Source organism: Neovison vison, chromosome 1 (assembly GCF_020171115.1).
Source record: "Neovison vison isolate M4711 chromosome 1, ASM_NN_V1, whole genome shotgun sequence".
Taxonomy (NCBI): Eukaryota; Metazoa; Chordata; class Mammalia; order Carnivora; family Mustelidae; genus Neogale; species Neogale vison.
Window position 1 is genome coordinate 88,822,996 of NC_058091.1, and position 21,305 is coordinate 88,844,300.

Below are 21,305 nucleotides of genomic sequence, written 5' to 3' on the forward strand. Positions count from 1 at the left end.
CTCTCTGCTCCGCGGGGAGCCTGCTTCCTCCTCTCTCTGCCTGCCTCTCTGCCTGCTTGTGATCTCTCTGTCAAATAAATAAATAAAATCTTAAAAAAAAAAAAAAAAAAAAGAATTTCTTTTAAAGCAAAAAGAGGTCACAGATTGTGGCTTTGCTAGATACAGTTCTGTTACATCACTCTTGTTTTATTCATTAGTTCTTGATGTCGAGGCTTAGACCTGGGATAAGCGTGCCTTACACACTCATGAATGACACCATTGACCACTGAGCGGGAAACCGAGTGAGGTCACCGGCACAAGACTGTAACTCTTTTCATGTTAATGACAGCACTGGAAGTCTGACGCCTAAGCAGTGTGCATTCAAAACGCGAATACCTGAAAGTGGGCCGGGGAAAGGGACCCGGGATGCCAGTTTAAGGGGAGAAAAACTGAGAAGTCATAACGACCCCAAAGATAGGAAGGAAACCGCAAAAAGACACGGATCGGATTGTGCTGTAGAAAGGAAACGAATCGCTCCCTTGGGGTTCCTATACCAGCAGTTCCAGCCCATGGTAGCTTTGCCTCTTTCAGGCTTTTAACTCTGATTTAATTTCATGGAAAAGTAGACCTCTCCAAAGAGAAAGAATGCCATTTACCAAAAGAAAGAGGCCTTGTCAACATGGGGTTTAATAAGGAAAAATATTTATCTGTGCCCTGTACAGTTTTCAAAAGCCATTATTTCCATTTACTGTTTGGTATTTTCTACAGTGCTGGTTACAGAGTTAACAAAAGCCTCCTGAGTGAATGAATCACAGGATGAAAAAGGTGATACAGTGATTTCTTGAGAGCTCAGATTCCATAACAGTGAGCCTTCTCAGTGGCCTGGTGAGGGTCTGGGCCACAAGAGGAGTTCAGTGCGTGAGATGCTGCCCACTACATTCATGTTCAAGAACGTCACGCTTAAATGAGGTAAAATTTGGAGGTTACAATCCCCAAACTAGCATTTGCCAGCTAGCACTGCGGTAAATGGGAAGAACTTTAACTGTTCGGTGTTAAACTAACCAAGTTAACTGAAGGTTCCGTCTAGGTGGCTCAAAAGGGAAAATGTGTGTAAGGAATATTTCAAAGATTGACTTTCAGATGAAATGATACAGATTAAAATTAGCACGATCTAATTACTGAACAGTATAGAGTACCAAAATACAAACTCGATTCTCTTAGTGCACAGCAGTCAAAGTGGTTTGCTCACATTTGTTAAAATCAGAACTGAAAGGATGAGTGTACAGAAGAACAGGTCAAGTGGTTTTTCATTCTAGTCCAGTGTGTCACTTAAGTTCGTTCGGCCCCTTGCTGTGAGCTGATCAGGACATGTGCGGTCACGCAGGCTGCATGGAGCGGTCAGGTAGACTCATGGTCGAGCCTCTCTATCTCAACATACATTTCTGACCTCTTATTGGGTCAAAGGCCAGCACCAGCAGACTCGCTGAGATTTTAGGACTTGCTTTCTTTTTCTTCTGGTACCATTTCCCAGACTGGCTCCTTGATGTGTTCTGGTAACTGTTCTAATTTGGTCTAAAAAGAGAAAAACAGAACTATAACATAATGTGGACTTCACTGAACTCTTTGGCCACAGATGGGATTTATTCATTTTGTTCCCTCAAGTCCTCTTGTTTTCTTTTTCCCTCTCACTCCCCCTTATCTCTGTGTAGGGCTTTCCAACAAGGAGAAGGAACCTGGACAGTGTATAAAACACTCTCACACGGATCACTCGGTGATCTCCAGGGACTGCCAATGAATGCGGCCCCTCTGTCCACTACTGCTGAGGGGAAGGGAGATCAGGGACAGCTTGGGGAGGACGTGGGCTGTCGGCACTGCGCAGGGAGGCAAGGACCCCCACCATGGTGGCAACTCAGCCCCCAGTCTGCCTCAGGCACTCCCCACTACTCCACGGGCCAGGACAGGGCCGTGAAGTAGCAAAACAATAATACATACCTCTTGCCAATGGAGCCAGAAATTTAAGTCATACCTTTGTTACTTCCATGGCAACTCCTTCAGGTAAGTTACGCTGAATATATTCCAAGTAGACATCTGCTGTACTTCCAGTTAGATGTTCTAACTAAAATTTCAAACATGAAATTGGTTCATGATATGCTGTTAAAGCAGAAATTTTAATTTTTTTTTTCTTTTTTTTCTTAAAGTAAAAGCTGTATAGCCTCTTCTTTCACTATGAAATCTTACACGGAATTCCAGCTTTGTTTTTTTTTAAGAGAGAGAGAAAGCGTGAGCGTAGGTGAGGGTGGGAGGGGCAGAAGGAGATGGAAAGAGAATCCCAAGCAGGCTCTATGGGCAGGCTCTATGGGCAGCACATAGCCCAGCTTGGGCTTGATCTCATGATCCTGAGACCACGAACTGAGATGAAATCAAGAATCAGACACTTAACGGACTGAGCCACCCAGATACCTCCAGAATTCCAGCTTAAAAGGAAAAAAGTATTGGGGTGTCTGGGTGGCTCAGCTGGCTAAGCAACTGCTCTTGGCTCAGGTCATGATTTCAGGCTCCTGGGACTGACCCCACATTGGGCTCCCCACTCAGGAGGGGAGTCTGCTTGTCCCCCTGAAACCCCTCCTCCCTCTGCTCACATACAGATTCTTGCTGATAAATAGATTAAATCTTTATTTATAAATAAATAAATAAATAAATAAATAAAAAGAAACAACTAAAAATAAATAAATAAATAAGATCTTCTGGTTGATTGGAAGGGGCGAGCACAGCGCACTGGATACCTTAAAACCAGGGCTCTATGCAACCCAGCTGGCAAGTGTGATTTACCTGCATTTGTTTTCATGACATTTACTAATCATTTACTATGTAACAGGAGGATTCTAAGTGCTTTCAATAAATACCGCATTTAATCCTCACACTAAACTTATGAGATGCATACCAGAATCGCTCATTCCACAGATGGGGGAACTGAGGTGCAGACCACACTGCTGGGACGTGCAAGTACTTGGACCTGATTCCAGAACCCTTGCCTCCTTAACCACAAGACCATGCTGACCCGATTGGATGCACGAACGAGTAACTGACGAATGAAAAACCTTCCTGTTTCCCGCTGTGGACATGGAAAACCCACTAGTGTGTGAGAAGAATCACTAGAACTATGTAGGAACTTCACTAGAATTTATGAAATATAAGCCAAATCCTTCCAAGGTTTCATACTGTATGAAAATTAGCATACCCTGCATTGCTGAGTTGAAGTACGAACTGCTCTGAAGGATGGCTGTGAGTCTCATTTCCTATCATTTACCTTTTCTCCAGGCAAAAGTCACCGGCTGACAGAAAGTCCACCCAGTCAACGTCAAAGGACAGTTACGGGGTGCTAGTATAAAACCCCGGGCATTTCAAAAACACTTTAATGTCTGAAATTAACTCACCTCTAAACATCTGTAAAGTGTTCTCATTTCATACTGAACTCTGTGCTTCTTGAAAATATGCACTGATTTGAGAAGAGTAAATCGCTCTATTTTCCTTGGAGGTTCATGTCTGAAAAATCAATGGGCAAACAACATACTAAGCTAAGTGGTGTTAAAACCTGAGTCACCGATAGCAAAGCATGATTCCACAATTTCGTAGGCGGGGCTCATAATTATAGGCATTAGCTACCACTTACAGACTTGCAGCTGTCAAGACTGTCACGCGTTAACAACTGCTGTCATAAAGCCCAGGCCAAAGTAAACACGGCAGACGGCAAGGGGAACAAATATCCCACAGACCCAGAACTGAGCCTTGGCATGCAAGGGCACAGTGCATGCCTCCGGCTCTTACCCGCTGCCCACCTTAGTCTGGTTTTGGCCAAAATGTATGAACTGTGAAGAGTGGAACTAATGCGTTACTGTGTGTGTTGTTTTAGGGAAACCTGCAAATCTACCAATAACCACGAAACTAAAAAGCCTATTATGGGAAAGGTGTGGGTTCCTTCTGTTTTCTTATAAAGCAAGCCTGGCAAAGCCCTAAATGGGCCTTGTTCAGCACCAGAAGGAGCAGGTGACAAAAGAGGTGCAGCAGTGCCCCCCCTTATCCATGGTTTTGCTTCCAGCGGTTTTAGCCGCCTGTGGCCAACCACAGGCCCGAAGCAGGTAAGTCCTTCTGAAAGAGTCAGCAGGTTAAGAGCAGCCTAACGTGACATCACAGTGCCTACAGCACTCAGCTCATCTCGTCGCACTGCCTGGGCAACTCATCATCTCACATCATCCCAAGGCTGAGTACAGCACAAGAAGGTATTCTGAGAGAGGAAGAGAGAGAAGGCATATTCACGTAGCTTTTATTATAGTATATTGTTGCAACTGTTCTATTTCATGACTGGGTGTTGTTGTTAATCTCTTACTGTGACTAATTTATAAATCACTTTAGCACAGGCATATAGGTATAGGAGAAAAAAACGACATGCAGGATTCAGTGCCCTTCCCAGGTCTAGGCACCGGCTGGGGGTGCTGAGTGTCCTCCATGGACAAGGGGGAGACTACTATAGTTATACTTGACCCAGCAGTGATTTCAAGGTCATCTGAAGCTTGCCTTGCTCCTGCGTGAAATGACTAGGTGAGTGATGTTTCCAGAGGTAGTTTTGAAACAATAGCTATTAGCAAAGACCATCAGAGCCTGAAAAGATTAATTTTTCACCTAATTCACCTCCCTGCCCCACGGAGTCTCTAGACATTAGGGCTTCGTGGGTCTCCTTATGACTGTGCAATTGCTAAAAAAAGGATTTCCTTTATTTTCCTTGTTCACTCGTTCTAGTTTTTAAAAATTCTAGTAGGCAGGAATCCTGATTAGGATAATACAATAAACCTAAACTCTACCCACTATGAGTTTCTATGCTACCTTAATCAGCACCATTTTTCAGGTTTTCAGGTTGATCACGTTATAGCAGATAATAGGTCAGATTAGGAAAGATCATACTTACATTTTATTTTATTTTTTTGGAAGATTTTATTTATTTATTTGAGACACACAGAGAGAGAGAGAGAGAGAGATCATGAGCAGGGGTGGGGTAGAGGTAGAAGCAGACTCCCCGCTGAGCAGAGACACCCCCCCCGCAGTGTGGAACTCAATCCCAGGAAACTGGGATCGTGACCCCAGCAGAAGGCAGACACTTAACCTGACTGAGCCACCCAGGCGCCCCATACTTACACTTTAATAGAGATACCAAGTTCTTTCGCAGCAAGCACTGCAAAATATTCATAACTGTCCAATACAGCCTTATCATGGCCTTTTACTAAAACTGATAGGCGCTTATATAATGTATCTGGTTCATCAGAGATGGTTATCTACAATTTTAAAATCAAAAACAAAAGTTTCAGTTATGGTTCCTCTAGTATTTATAATTGGAAAATTTCATGTATTATCCTCAATTGAACAATTTCAGAGTTTACTAATAAGCGGGGCAAAAAATGCTGAGTAATAGCTTAATACTATTAGCTTAATTACCTAGCTACTTTCACATTCAGATCTCCACAATGACTCCTACAATCCGTTAAAATAAAGTTTAAATCAAAAGGCCTTTCAAGCAACCTACAAAGTCACTAATGGAACCTTCTAACTTCATAGTTTTTGATATTTGATACTGATATTGGTATCTGATCCCAAATACATAATGGGAAAAGATTTTGGGGTCTGTTAACAAAGTAGCCTGGTGAGAAGGTCAGAAGATGTGGACTGGGAATTAAACTGCCACTTCCAGCTGAGTAAAAACAGGCAAGTCCCAGGATTTCACTGCACAACAGTTTGCTCATATATATGATAGGATCATCCTTATGCTAGAGTTCACAGCATTCCTGTGGCCAACAAATAACAAAACACAGATGAAGTGCTTACAAATTACAAAATGTTGTTACACAAAGCCAAGCTATTGCTATTCATATTTTTACTAGTTTTTTTTCTTTTCGATTCTGTTAGAGCGAGAGTGCACAAAGCAGGGGACAGTGGCAGGCAGAGGGAAAAGCAGGCTTCCTGCTAAGCAAGGAGCCCAGTGCAGGACTCAATCCCAGGACCCCGGGATCATGACCTGAGCTGAAGACAGACGCTTAACTGAATAAGCCACCCAGGCGTTCCTTATTAGGTTTTATTCGTGTATGTTTTGCCTGCCCTAATAGAAAAATTACTCATTTCTAATTAAAATGTTTTGGCACTGACTGTACATTTAACTTCTCCCTCTTCTACTCTAATACTTAAAGATCTTAGGAATAATGGGTCTGACATTTCTGACTTTATTCCAAGAGATGAATTACATTCACCTTCATTTGTCCATTAGACCAGTAATTTATCTTACTAATCCAATGATTCAGGGTTAAATTACTTCACTCCTGAAAGGAGATCTACTTATTAACCAGGAAGCTACCTAGACATTTACTCTCAATTACCCCAAATACAGTTGCTGGAAGAAGAGACTATGCTGATATTCTGTATCATAACTTGGGGGACTGGGGAAAGGGAGTAGAGCTCCAAGATGTGTTTTGACTGGTCCCTGTAGGGCTTTAAATACAGTCTGAATCTGTTGTGATAGGAAAACTCAAGAGATTTTGAATAAAAATTTGGATTTCAGGTTAGCTTGGAAAACTTAAGACATCACTAGTCTACATGTCTACAGGCAACATGTGGCTGGAGTAAGTGGTAGCTGTCTCACTTATAAAGGGCATAGCCTATCACTGTGCCCACGCCACCACCTTTCCTTACAGACTTGCCCATGAGAACACCTGGCGTGGAGGCCCAGGGTTCGTATGTACTTTCATGGAAAGAGATCCAGTATCTATTCAGTGAAAACAAATCAAAAGAGCAGTACATGATGTATAGCAGAATCCAGTTTGGTGAGCACATGCATAGAGAGGATGGTTACACACAAACGTCTAGAAGGAGTCATACCGAACGGTTAACAAGGGATTATTTTTGAGGGGTGGAACTGAAAAGATCCAGAATTTGTAAGGACTGTTTAAACCACAATTTACACAAAAACTGGGTTGATAAATTATGGTTCTTATTTAAAGGAAACAAGGTTACACAGCTACTTCTAGATTTTCTTTGCCAGTGGTAATGCTCTTCCTTGCTGTGAATAATAAAGGACTGTCCAGGCCCAGCCTCTATGCCTTAAAGTGGAAACAAAGACTTGAAGCCTCCAAGAAAAACATTTTCTATAACATAATATGAAGCATTCTGCACCATTAATTATGACTACTCATCACACTGTGCTGAGCTAAAGCAAAAATCTGCTTCTTCTCACAGTAATTAGTTATTTGGGGTAAATAACCAATTCCCTGACCCCCTGAAAGATGGTATGAGCATGCAGAAATGTCAGAGTACTTCACTCAGGCACACCCTGCCCCACAAAATGTTTGTTATTCCAGAACAAAACATTTTTATCCATAAGGTGTTTGGGAAACAGCCTCAAATGAAATACAGAGGAAAATCTATTGCTAATACAGCTCTTTATCAAGAAACAGGTAGTACAAGAGTGCTGTGAACTGTGTAAACCTGGCAATTCACAGACCTGTACCCCTGGGGCTAATAATACATTTTATGTTTATTAAAAAAATTTAAAAATTAAAAAAAAAAAAAAAAGAAATAGGAAGTACATACCTTAGGTTTGGTCAAATCCTTGGGAATATCAACGTGTAGGTTTGAAAACTGTACCCATTTCATACTGGTAGTGCTACGTGTGGAAACAAAGGAAAAACCTAAGTGATATAGTACAAAAGCCCATTTCCTTATTCAATTTAGCCCATCTAATTACATACTTACAGGAGAAAGCCACCATTTCTGGCTGTACTGCTCTTAGAAGGGTTTACAGAAAAATTCCTTGAACCCTAAAAAAGGGGGGGAGCATGTTTTAGAATTAAAGTCAATCCTTAAACATTCAGTCTCCCTTAAAAAAAAGAAGAAATCAAAAGATGTACAATGCTTCAAATTAAGGACTATCTCATTATTTCAGATGAAGATACTAGGGTAACTAAAATGCCAGATTAAATTTCATTTAAAAACAAGAGGACAATGAAAGAGTTGGTAATCCAAACAAATTCTCAGAATACGACAGCATCTAGATCTCTTAAAGCTTAGATTAAGAACTTTTTAAAAAAGCACTTTACACAGACACACATAAGCAATTCTCACACTGAAAGAACACCTATGATTTTAAGTATGTGGACATCAAGGAAAAAGTGACTTCATTTTCCCATTTTTTTTAATAGATTAATGTACTACAATATAATACTTACCTTGCCTATTTCTGAGCAAGTCTCTTTTTAATTTATTTATAACAATTGAAGTAAGAATACTAAAGTACCCTTTTTGAAAAGCTTTCATACATCTTTCTACTGTAAGTTTCTTGGCTTGGCTGGGAGATTTATAAATAAACTGAAATACAGTGAAACACACATCATCTTACACCACTGCTGTACCTCATATTCCCAACAATCCAGCCTTTCCGCATCCTTTATTGTCAGCTCCCTCTGGTGGACAAAACTTCTAGCTGCAGGACACTTGTGGGCCTCTATCTAATAAAGTAATTTGCCATCTGTTTCCCCCTTGAGCTTTCCTGATTTAAAAATGTAACCTGGGAGGGGTGCTGGGTGGCGTAGTCAATGAAGCATCCGACTCTCGGTTTTGGCTCAGGTTATGATCTCAGGTTATAAGATCCCAGCCCTCTGTGGGACTGTGTATTCAGCAGAAAGTCAGCTTAAAACACTCTCCCTCTGCCCCTCTACTCCATGCTTGCTCGATCTCTTTCTCTAAAATAAAAAATAAAAAATTTTAAAATAGATTGTATTTATTTATTTGAGAGAGAGAAAGCAAGACAGATCAGAGGGAGAGAGAGAAGCAGACTCCCCACTGAGCAGAGAGCCCAATGCGGGGCTCAATTCCAGGACCTTGAGATCATGATCTGAGCCCAAGGCAGATGCTTTACCGACTGAACCACCCAGGCACCCCAATAAATAATTAAAAAAAGAAAATGTAACCTGAGAAAGTACAGTATAGTTAGATCCTCAAAAATACTCAGAAGGGGCGCCTGGGTGGCTCAGTGGGTTAAAAACTCTGCCTTCAGCTCAGGTCATGATCCCAGGGTCCTAGCAGGGAGCCTGCTTCCTCCTCTCTCTCTGCCTGCTTCTCTGCCTACTTGGGATCTCCGTCTGTCAAATAAATAAATAAAATCTTAAAAAAAAAAAAACTCAGAAAATGAAAGTAACACTTCAGTACAATAAAACTTTAAACAACAGGGGTTAAATAAGTATTTTTTTTAATTATTTTTTTATTTTTTAAAAATTTTATTTATTTATTTGACAGAGAGAGATCACAAGTAGGCAGAGAGGCAGGCAAATAAAGAGGGGGAAGCAGGCTCCCTGCTGAGCAGAAAGCCCAATGGTCTGAGCACCTGGGTGGCTCAGGCAGTTAAACATCTAACTCTTGATTTTGGCCCCCCCCTCTTAAAAAAGGAGGGGGCACAGATTTAAGCAATAGGACACTTTCCAGTCATATTCTCCAAGTACAAATCTCTGCTTTTAAAAGTTGGAGCTTAGGGATGCCTGGGTGGTGCAGTGGGTTAAGCGTCTGCCTTCAGCTCAGGTCATGATCTCACGGTCCTGGGATCAAGCCCCACATCAGGCTCCCAGTTCAGCGGGCAGCCTGCTGCTCCCCCTGCTTGTACTCACTCTCTGACAAATAAATAAATAAAATCCTTTAAAAAAAAAGTGCTGTTATAACCACAAATCAACTTTTTAAAAAAATATTTATTTTATTTATCTGGGTGGAGGGGCAGGAGAGGGAGAGAGAATCTCAAGCTGACTCTGCACTGAGTGTGGAGCCTGATATGGGGCTCAATCTAATGACCCTGAGATCCTGACCTGAGCAGAAACCAAGAGTTGGATGCTTAATGGACTGTACCACCCGGGTGTCCCCAACAGGAAAAGATGTTCACTGAATCTTATATAAGAAATGATTACCTCTTGCAACTCAGCCAATGAAAAACCATCACTCTGAACTCTTGTTTTCCACTGGACTTTCAAAACCCCTTCCAACTTCTTCCTTTTTCTCCATAAAATATTTCTCTTCTTTGTTTCTGGGACTTGTCCATGGTTTTGCAATAACTTGCATGTCCCAAACTGCAATTCTCTGCCATTCCCAAATAAACCAAATAACTTTCATTTTTAAGGTTAACATTATTTGGTGATCAGAGTGGGATCCAGGGCGCCTCGGTGGCTCAGTGGGTTAAAGCCTCTGCCTTCGGCTCAGGTCATGATCCCGGGGTCCTGGGATCGAGTCCCGCATCAGGCTCTCTGCTCAGCAAGGGAACCTGCTTCCTCCTCTCTCTCTGCCTGCTTGTGATCTCTGTCTGTCAAATAAATGAATAAAATCTTAAAAAAAAAAAAAAAAAAAAAGAAGAAGTGGGATCCAGAAATATTCAACAACTTCGAGGCTGATGAGCAAACAGGTGCTAGGGCACACAGAGCCAATGAAGTTCACTGTTCTCTTACCAACCCTGGAGTTGGAGGCTGTTTTTCCTGGACTTCGAGCTCTACTCTCTGCGTTTTGAGCTCTCCAGGATCTGTTTCAAGGCTCTGTCCTTTCAGAGAGTGCTGGTCTGACCTTTGGACTGACTTCTCTTTGGAACCAGACAGTTCCTATTGGAACTGTGCCTACTTGGAATGGAAGTGTGTTAGTTTTGGTCCACCTCCTTTCCAGAACTGGGCTGTTCCTATTGGTTCCGTGCTGGCCTTTGGAACTTAGATGTTCCTGTTGAAACTGTGCTGTTGAGCAATTTTTCTTTTTTTACTCTAGAGAAAAACCTCTAAGAAACAGGATCCCCGTCATTAAAATGATTTGAGGGCAGCTCCCCTTCTGAAACACTAGTGGTTTTATGTTTAAAAGCTGTGTTTCTTCCTCCTGACCATCTCTAACTGTAGTTACTGACTTAATCAAAAGAAATTTAGAATGTCAATGGACATTATGGGGAACTTCTGATTTCCTCCCAACTAAACCAGGAAGTCTCCAAAACTGTCAAAACTGAATAGGATGCCTATTTTGATTGGTATCTTAGAGCTTCTAAACATTATCATGGAATCTAAAATAGCCTCTCCACAAAATACAATTTCTAGACTAATTGCAGCAAAGATAAAAAAGCTCCTGAGGTCTGAGGGATGCCCTCCCTGCCCAACTCCCAGGACTGTGGCAGCTACTTTATGCTCAGCAGACTCCCGCCCCCCACCCCCAGGGTGTCATCACCCTCCTTCCCCTTGTGACGCCTCCAGCTCCTCCACACCCTCAACTTCCCTGTTCTAATTCTCCCACCAAACTTTCTTTTGCATCCGAACCTCAGCCTGCTCCGTCCTCTACTGAAACCTATCAACATCTGCCCCTTTAAAGTTAAATCTTTTTACTTAAAAAAATTTTTTTTTCTTTTTTGAGAACATGCTTGTGCCCAAGTGGGGAAGGGGCAGAGGGAGAGAATCTCAAGCAGACTTCCTGATATGGGGCTTGATCTCCCAACTCTGAGATCACGACCTGAGCCGAAATCAAGGTGGACATTTAACTGCCTGAGCCACCTAGGTGCCCCTAAAGTTAAAATCTTCTGAGGATCCAAATAACACCCAAATTTCTTATGTTCTCTAGAATGACACTGAATTGAGAGCCACAGCTGAAGTTTCCTGTAGTGACTGAGAACCCCCACAGGTTTGCAGGAAGCATTTCACATAGTTATTAAAACTTACCAACCTGGTTTCTCAGATTTTTTAGAAATTAGACCATATGCATGTTGATGAGGGCTAAGCCAAATATTGGCTGTAGCTAGCCCAATGGGAATATCGCGAAAGGAATTTAGAGAAACAGACCCCTAACTTTTGCTAAGATGCTAGAACATTTGCTGGAAATCTCCACCAAGCAATTACAGTAGCTTTTCCTAAGCCTGTTGAATGGACCAAAGTTCAGTCTCGCATACAAAAGCCTGATGAACCTGTTCATGACTACTGTAATTGATTTCAGATTATTTTCAAAGAAAATTCTGGTCTTCTTTTTCATGTTGAATCCATCAGAGTAGCATTTAGCTATGTTTCTTAATGGGCTGAACTGGGCTAACTCTTTTAGGTAAAAAAACCAAGATGGAGTGGGAAACTGCGTCCACTCCTGATTTAGTTAATTTGGCAAACCAGCTTGCTAGTACCCTAGGGCAGTCACCTAAAAGACCACTAAAATTCTTAACTTTCTTTCCATCTTCTTCTTTTTTTTTTTTTTTTAAGTAGGCTCCATGTCCAGCATGGAGCCCAATGCAGGGCCTGAACTCATGACCCCAAGATCAAGATCTGAGCTGAGATTAAGAGTTGGACAGTTACCTGACTGAGTCACTCAGGCATCCCTAAATTCTTAATTTTCAACTCAAACAAATGAAGGTCCTTAAACAAACCAAAAACTTTCTAGTTTCTGCTATTATTGCAAAGAGCCAGAACACTGGGAAAAAGGTTACCATCATAAGTGCTCCAGGTGTCTTCAGCCCTCTACAGCCAGCCTTTCCAATGGCTACGAGGAACTATAGGGGCTCCTCCCCAAAATCCCTCTCCATTGGCTCAGAGAAACCACTGTTCAGTTCAGGAACAAAATCTTTGTCCTTACTGACACCAGAACTACACTCTTGGTGCTCAGTCCCAGTACTGCAAAGCAGTTCCTCCCTGCCTTACAGTTCTAAAATGGTTCAAACAAATGGTTCTCTAATGAACTTCACCAGTTTCCTGTCTCTGAACCAGTTCCTGTTGGTCTAGCTCCATTGGGAGATACAAACCCTTTTCTCCTTAGTTCCTCTGCTCCTACTCATTTATTGGGCTAAGACTTTTTAAAAAGTTTTACTTACTCATTTTAGAGAGAGAAAGATACAGAGACACAGCATGAACAGGGGGAGAGGCAGATGCCCTGCTGAGCCAGAAGCCCAACCCGGGACTTGATCGAAGGACCTAGAGATCATGAGCTGAGCTAAAGGCAGATGCTTAGCCATCTGAGCCACCCAGGCGCCCCTGGGGCAGGACTTTTTCTTTTTTAAAGATTTTACTTACTTATTTAACAGACAGAGACCACAAACAGGCAGAGAGGCAGACAGAGAGAGGAAGGGAAGGAGGCTCCCCGCTGAGCAGAGAGCCCGATGTAGGGCTCGATCCCAGGACCCTGGGATCATGACCTGAGCCCAAGGCAGAGGCTTTAACCCACTGAGCTACCCAGGCGCCCTGGGCCAGGACTTTTTTTAAATAAATGTATCATGCTGGAATTCCTTTCTCCCAAAAGAGGGAAATAATTCTAGAATTTGACAGTAATCAAAATGGCCAACAAGGTGGATTAAATGACCTTTTGACAACTTTTATTTGCTCCACGTCTGTTAGTACTGTGGCTGCATCTGGCGACACTGTTTGTCCTTACTGGCACAAATCCTCTTTCTGGACAAAATCCTCAACTGATAGGTAGAATCTACAGAGTACTTCCCATAAAGATTCAAACAGATCCCTCAACCCTCTCCCCAGAATTGATGAATACCTTTAAAGAAGCCCCGGAGGGCATCAAGCCTGTAATAGCAGATTACAAAGCTCAGGGCCTTATTATCCCCTGCACTAGTCCAGTTACTACCGACCCCTTTTGACCTGTGAGAAAACCCAATGGCCAAGGATGGAGGTTTGTCTACGGCCTCTGAACAATACACTGTTATCCCTTGGCACCCTGTTGTTCCCAACCCCCACATGCTGCTGACAACCATTCCCAATGAAAGCAAATTTTTCACTGTAACTGAAAGGCAGAGTGTATTTTTTAGTATTCCAGTTGGTAAGGATAGCCAGTATCTTTTTGCTTCCACTTGGGAAGGTTGGAAAGACACCTGGACAGTAAGGCCTCAGACATGCACAGAGTCCTTACTTTTCACCAACCTTAAAAACAGATTTGGATGACAAAGTTTTCTATAGGCTCCACCTTGTTAATGTAGGTGATTTGCCTTTCTGTTGCCCTTCTCAAATCTCTTCTCAGTAAGATAGCATCTACCTACTAAAGCTTTAGGCTTGGGCCTTAAAAAGGAACACAAAGCCTACAAAGGGAAAAACTGCAATTTGCTCAATACTCAGAGCACCTATCTCAGATCAAGAACTACATTTGGATCCAGGGAGGACTCATACCATCCTGAACTTCCCCAAACCTAAAAAGAAGTGCCAGTTACAAGGTTTTCGTGGACTGGCTGGCTGCTGTTGAAATTGGATTTGGAAACTTCTTCTATGGCTCACTCTCTATATGCTTTACTAAAAAACAAACAAACAAACAAAAAAACCCCAATCCTATCATTTGGAAAAATCAAGAAGACAAAACTTTTGGGACTTTAATAAAGCCCTCTGCCCTCAGACATCCTAATTACCAACTTCCCTTTACTCTTTGTACATGGAAGGTAAAGGAACACCCTTGCGAGTACTCATCCCAAAACACCAGGACCATGATGGACCCATCGGATACTGTAGCCAATAACCAGACCCTGTAGCAAGATATTCTACTAACTTCTGAGCCATTCCCGCCACTGCACTTAATTAAGGCCACTGAATAAAAAAAATCAAGGGATTCCCCTTTAACTATCCTTGAATTTTGGCTAAGGGTAAAGCTGCAAATTTATACCAACAGTCAGTATGTCTTTGGGGTAGTTCGTAATTTTGGAATGTTAGGAAGCAGTCAAGAAGTTTCCAAATCCACCTGAGTGGCTCAGATGGTTAAGCATCTGCCTTTGGCTCAGGTCATGATCTTCATGTCCTGAGATCAAGCCCCACGTCAGGCTCCTAGCTCAGTGGGGAGTCTGCTTCTCCCTCTCAGTCTTTCCCCCTGCTTGTGCTCTTTCTGTCTCTCTCAAATGAATAAATAAGAAAATCTTAAAAAAAAAAGTTTCCTAATCTCCAATTTATCCCCATGATAAATTAATAACATTTCCTATTTCCAATTTATTCAATACCATACTTTCAACAAAAATACTGCTTTCAAAGAAATCAATAGCCAAACCTCTGTCATGGTCCAAAGGGATGTTCCCCAAAATGATAATCTGGAAAAATTAACCAGAGATACCCAACAATTGGTCCCAGAGAGGGAAAAACAATATCAGAAAGAGAGTAATTATTGGCTTGATAAAAACAGAACTGTGGGGCGCCTGGGTGGCTCAGTGGGTTAAAGCCACTGCCTTCAGCTCATGATCCCGGAGTCCTGGGATTAAGCCCCACATCAGGCTCTCTGCTCAGCAGGTAGCCTGCTTCCTCCTCTCTCTACCTGCCTCTCTGCCCATTTGTGATCTCTGTCTGTCAAATAAATAAATAAAATCTTAAAAAAAGAAAAAAAAAAGAGAGAGAGAACTGTAGTTTGGACCAAATCACAATCTGACCTTACCAGAAATTCTAACATTCCCACTACTAACCACTGCACATGCATTAAACCATTGGTCTACTGACAAAATGACAGCATCACTAACTAATATTTATGGGGGAATTTTTTTTTTTTTTTTTGAGAGAGAGAGAGAGAGAGCATGGGGAAAGTAGAATGGGGAAAGTCAAAAGTAGAGGGAGAAAGAGTCTTTCTTTTTTTTTTTTTTAAGATTTTATTTATTTATTTGACAGACAGATCACAAGTAGGCAGAGAGGCAGGAGGAAGCAGGCTCCCTGCTGAGCAGAGAGCCCAATGCAGGGCTTGATCCCAAAACCCTGGGATCATGACTTGAGCTGAAGGCAGAGGCTTTAACCCACTGAGCCACCCAGGCGCTATGGGGAAACATTAGTAAGGGCGCAAAAAATATCTACCTCACTCATCCCACCTGTCCAAAGTGCAATGGAAAGAAATCTATTCGCAAGAATTTCACACTAGTCCCCCACCTCATGGATATAAATATGCTTTAGTCATGGTTTGTATGTTTCTCACTGAACTAAAGCTTTTCCTTATAGACAGGCCACTGCTTCTTCTGTGGCTAAAATTCTGTTAGAAAGGATTATTCCTACTGGGGAACCCCTCTTGAACTTCAGAGTGATTGGGGAACCCACGTTACTAGTCAGGTGCTTTTAACAAGTCTGTGCTGTTTGGCTGGTTTTATAACACTTTCATTGTATATATACCATCTTCAGTCCTCAGGGTTAGTTAAACTCACTAATGGTACTATTAAGATTTAACTGGCAACATTTGTAGAGACTCTCCCAATACCTTGGCCGAGAAACTGTTGTTGGTCCTTCTGAATCTCAGATCCACCCACTCTGGAACTCAGACTCTCACTCTCTGAGCTAGTCACAGGATGCCCAATGCACCTGGTCCCTGCCTCCTTGACCCACAACTAATAAAAGGATATATACTTCGTATTATAAAGGCCTAATTATTTCTATTAAAAACAACCATCCTTTGGTCGAGGAATCTCTTCACGTGCATTCCTGGGAGAAAGACCTTAATCATCACACCTTGCAACCTGGAGATTTCATCTACTGGAAAAGATACGTCCAGAAAGACTTCCTTTAACCTTGCTGGAAGGGACCTCATCGGCTACTGCTAACCAACCCTTGTGCTCTGAACTCCAAGGGACAGACTGCTGAGTGCACATGACACATCTTAAGAAAGATCAAATACTGACTGGACCTGCCCACCATCTGATGAACTAAAAGTAAAGATTTCCCAAAACTCAAGTAAATGAATTTGAAGAAACAGCTTTTTAAAGATGTCCAGGCCAGGCCTGTATACCTTGTCCCATTTACTTCTACTACCTCTTTTGTGAAAAGAAAATGCCCTCTTCTACATTTTGCAAACCCTCGTGAAAGGGGGAAACCTCTTCCTTTGATTATGGCCTTTTGGAAACAGCCGCATCATGATCCTAGGTCAAAAAAACCTTCCAGGGGCACCTGGGTGGCTCAGTGGGTTGAGCCGCTGCCTTCGGCTCGGGTCATGATCTCAGGGTCCTGGGATCCCGCATCGGGCTCTCCGCTCAGCGGGGAGCCTGCTTCCCTCTCTCTCTCTGCCTACTTGTGATCTTTCTCTGTCAAATAAATAAATAAAATCTTTAAACAAACAAACAAAAAAACTTCCACATGCTTTTTCTGAAGGGTGAGACAGTTCAGCATTCACAAGTCTCCTGTTCATCCGGATTCTTAACTGACTCTGGCATCTTATCCAAATTCACAATCTCTGAATTTGCAACCTTATGTGCTGTATTATTGGATGACATTTGGTTCCAAACAGTTCTTTTGGGATAACAATAGTGCTTTCATTTATCTTTGAAGTTTTACTATTTTTGTAAAAAGTTCATTAGCTATTAGCTTCATGTTTATGACTACACTGTATCTTCCCAAATGCACTCAGTTAATTCTTTCAGAGTGATCTTATAGCCTTCACTATTTTGTCTTCATGGCTACATGAAGCAGGGACTTCAAGTTTGCCTTTGTAGGGGTAACTTTCCTCCCCTAACTTGGAATAAGTGCCACTAAATATTTCCGTTGGCTACCTTCAGACTTAGGGCAGAACCATCATACAATCTGAAATTGTTACAACACTTCTTTTGTTTTCTGTAATTATTTAAGTTTTGTACTTAGCCTGTCGAACTTTTGTAAAAACGATGTAACCAATAAGGAGATGATCTCCAGTGCTCATAAGCTTGATAATGTCTTGACAGATGGAAATGCCTGAGCATTTTCCCTGCCACCCCTCCTTGTTATTGAATGAGACCTCAGTAGGTTTCCAATCTATAGCTTTCCTCAGACATAAAACATGGCAACCAGGAAAAGTCCTTCCCGACACTGAGGGACACAACCACTAAACATGGAAACCTGACTCCCCAATCAGCAATGCTTTTGGAGAAAGATCTTAATCAAAAGGAGATGTAAAAATGAAGGGAAACCTCACTCAAGCAGAGCTGGGTAAAAGGGGGACCCACACTACTTAAAATCAATTACAGGAAGAACTGCTTGCCAATTACAGGCCTCAAGAGAAGAATCATCAACAGAAAAGAAAGATCAATTACCGGCTCCAACAGAAGAAGACCTACACTGAATCTTCTACAAGAAACTGACCACCCTGCAATTCAGCCAAGGAGAAACCATCTTCACCCTGAACTCTTGCTTTTCTCCAATGGACTTCCATTCAAAACAGTCCCTCCTATGTACTTCCTTCTTTGTAAAATAATGTGCCTCTCCTTTATCTGCGGACTTACCATTAGTTTTGCCATAGCTTGCATGTCCGAAATTGCAATTCTGTTAATTCCTGAATAAACTCATTTTTGCTTTTATTTTTAAAGTTAACAAGAGACTTACAAAAACAGAAAACACAGCCACTCTTATAACAAACCCTGAAAAACTTAGTTATCGCTCCATAAAAAAGTTAATAAGCATAAGCTAACTTTATTTTTAAATGAATAAGTATTTTTAAGACTCTCAGTTTGATTTTCTAGTAAGCTACATAACCATAGCTAAAACCCACAAAAACAAAAGCTCTTTAGAGTCCTCAACCACTTTTAAAATGTTAAAGGGGTAGTGAGACTAAATATTTTGAGAATCACTGCTTAAGTTTTTGCTTTGTCTCCAAAGAACGGCAGAGAATCCTTAACCCATTCCTAAGACTTCAGCGACTCTCATCTAATCTCACAACCTCCAGATATCAGAAAAACATCACAATTTGGTTCCATGAGAGGTCTAAGACCTTGCACCAGTTCAGCCCCTAATTTTACCGAGGCAATCATTCTCTGAGCTTCAGTTTATTTTGTAAACCTGAAAGCAGGGGTTTGAAACATATGCTGTTCAATATTCTTTCCAGCTCTGACATACTGTGATTCTTGTTCCCGTTTTTGTCCTGAATCTTATGTTTTACCCCGTGAGAGAATACGAAATAAAACCAGCCCCTTTCTCGCCACCTTCCGGCAAAGCCCCACGATGAGGAATAAATATCGGAGAAAATTCCAGATGGCCACAACGACATCTGGTAATCAGATTTTGTGGCTACTAACATGTTAGCTGGCTTAGCACCCCCAGCCCGCCAGGTACCTGCCAGAGACGCCGGCACATGGAGCCGAGCGCTCCCCGCGCCGACATCTTGCCTCCAAGGCCTCCCAAGACTGCTTCCGGGGTCACGGCGACGCCCTCAGGCCATAGAGTTCCGCTAAAAGAGAGAGTGTAGCCTTGCGTTCCAGCACAGAAACAACCATAGAGACTTTATTCCATGCTTTTTGAGGGTGGGACTGAGAATACGGCTGGCTTCCCTAGGGTTGGCTGACTAGCCGATGCTCCGTATTGATAACATTGCATCAACCCATGTCTAGATTGTTACCAAGTTCCTTAAATGTTTCCTCTTCAAATCCTGTTTGCCTTATGTAGTTCCTGTTTTGTTGGAGGCAACATGCTTTGAAAAATATATGTTAATATTAGCAATTATTTCTGGGTAGTGGATTATCAATGGTTGATTTATTTTCCTATTTCTGCATTTTTAAAAAAAATTTAACAAAATTTGTATTTCATTAAAAAGAAAAAGTACCAGGGGTGCCTTGCTAGCTGGGTCAGTGGAGCGTGTGTCTCTTGATCTCAGGGTTGTGAGTTTGAGCCCCATGTTAGGTGTAGAGATTACTTAAAAATAAAATCTTAGAAAAGAAAAAGAAAGAAAGAAAAAGTACTTTACTTCATTTCAATAGCCTTGCTATGTTCTGTAATCCTATATTCCTTTTTCACAACATTTCACATTTTTGTGCCCCAACCCCTGCCATCCTGCACAACACTGTCCTACAGGTCTTCTGAAGTCTTCATTTCCTTATGTTACTTTAGTATTTCAGAATTTACAATTGCTGCCATTACCCAGTACTACAAACCAAAAAGTTTTATAACTAAAAAATGGTTATTAATGTCCACCATAATTTAGCTCCAACCCTTTTGAACTGGGGTTTGTTGTAGTAGAAGTCTCTTACATTTGTGTCATTCCCTAAGTTTTATTTTCCCCAGGTGTTTTCACAGATGCAATTTAGCATAATGGAAAACTCTAGACTTACAATTGGGAGATCTGGGTTTACCACTTAGCTGAATGACTGGGAAAGTTACTTGCCCACTCTGAGCATCAAGTTTCTCATATATCAACTAGAGATGATAATAATTGTTCCCATTTCAAATAATTGCTATGCAGGATAAATGAAATATTGATGTGTGAAGGTTTGGTATAATGCCCAGCACACAATGATGCAAGGTAAATATCATCCACTATTTGCAACATAAAGTTTCTGCACCTCGATGGTGCAGTCGGTTGAGCATCTAACTGTTGGTCTCTGCCTGGGTTGGAATCTAGTATTCATGGGGTTGATCCCTGCATTGGACTCTGTATGTGACCAGGAGTTGGCTAGAGATTCTCTCCCTCTATCACCCCCCAACCCAAATCAATCAATCAAATCAATCTTTCTATCCTTCTGTCAATCAATCAATCTTCTACCTCACAGGCCTTGCAAGATTGTTGAGTGGATTAGGGATGCCTGGGTGGCTTTGTTGTTAAGTGTCTGCCTTCAGCTCAGGCTATGATCTCAGGGTCCTGGGATCAAATCTTGCATCAGGCTCCTGTTCAATAGGGATTCTGCCTCTCCCTCTGCCCTCTCCCCTGTTTGTGTGCATTCTCCCTCTCTCTCAAATAAATAAATAAAACCTCTTAAAGAAAAAGATTGTTGAATGGATTAAAAATAAAAAGATCAAGTTTATGAGAATATTTTGTACCACCTAAATAAGGTACTATGCAAATATATTCTCTCCCCTCCAAGTAGGTTATCACTCACCCTACTTGGCAGGCAAGAGAACCAAGGAAGAAGTAGCATGATTTTCCCAACATCACACAAATTGATGAGGATAGGAACAGAAACCAGTTTTGGGGCCCCTAAGACTAGCCTCTTTTCACTAGAAGTCTGTCCACGTGGCGGTGTGGCAGAAATGTGCAGATGTTGATACACCAGAGCATGTAAACACCACACCTTACACCTGCACTCTACTGTCCTTGACTGCACCCAGCTTTGGCAGGCTGCCCAGAGCCCTTTTCAGAGCTAGGCTCCCTCTCTGAATTGTGACATTCAAAGTTGGCTGGTCTCTCCCAGCCAGTGGGGCTCTCCAGTAGCTCTCCAATTCTCCTGTTACTTCTGAAGTTTGCATCTGTTTCTCTTAACGGCACTTCTGCAAGCTTTTCAGCCTGCCTCCTGCCCGCTTTGAGTAGTCTCTAGCGGTTGAGTGATCCACAGCCACAATGATGGTGACATTCTCCCAATTTGATCTTCACAGGAAGACACAAATTTTATGCTAATTTTAGAGTGAGGTCACTGAGGCTCAGAG

The 21,305-nt window shown here is 41.9% G+C and overlaps 1 protein-coding gene across 1 annotated transcript; it reads right to left on the minus strand.

Annotated features, from left to right (window-relative positions):
* Positions 1-647: 647 nt before the first annotated feature.
* On the minus strand, positions 648-19,093 carry MRPS10 (mitochondrial ribosomal protein S10). The gene is made up of 7 exons (XM_044250790.1): positions 19,005-19,093; positions 7,768-7,832; positions 7,606-7,678; positions 5,167-5,303; positions 3,414-3,522; positions 2,006-2,095; positions 648-1,551 (listed from the first exon to the last, which is right to left on the minus strand). Exons 1-7 carry the CDS (start codon positions 19,050-19,052, stop codon positions 1,471-1,473), a joined length of 603 nt encoding a protein of 200 aa, XP_044106725.1. The 5' UTR covers positions 19,053-19,093; the 3' UTR covers positions 648-1,470.
* Positions 19,094-21,305: the final 2,212 nt, after the last annotated feature.

Coding starts and splice junctions, on each gene's coding strand:
- MRPS10 (XM_044250790.1), bottom strand. CDS start 19,052: ATGTCGGCGCGGGGAGCGCTCGGCTCCATGTGCCGGCGTCTCTGGCAG. Junction 3,523..5,166: donor CTTGGTATCTCTATTAAAGT/GTAAGTATGGGG, acceptor TTGATTTTTCAG/ACATGAACCTCCAAGGAAAA. Junction 2,096..3,413: donor CACTTTACAGATGTTTAGAG/GTGAGTTAATTT, acceptor TTGAAATTTTAG/TTAGAACATCTAACTGGAAG.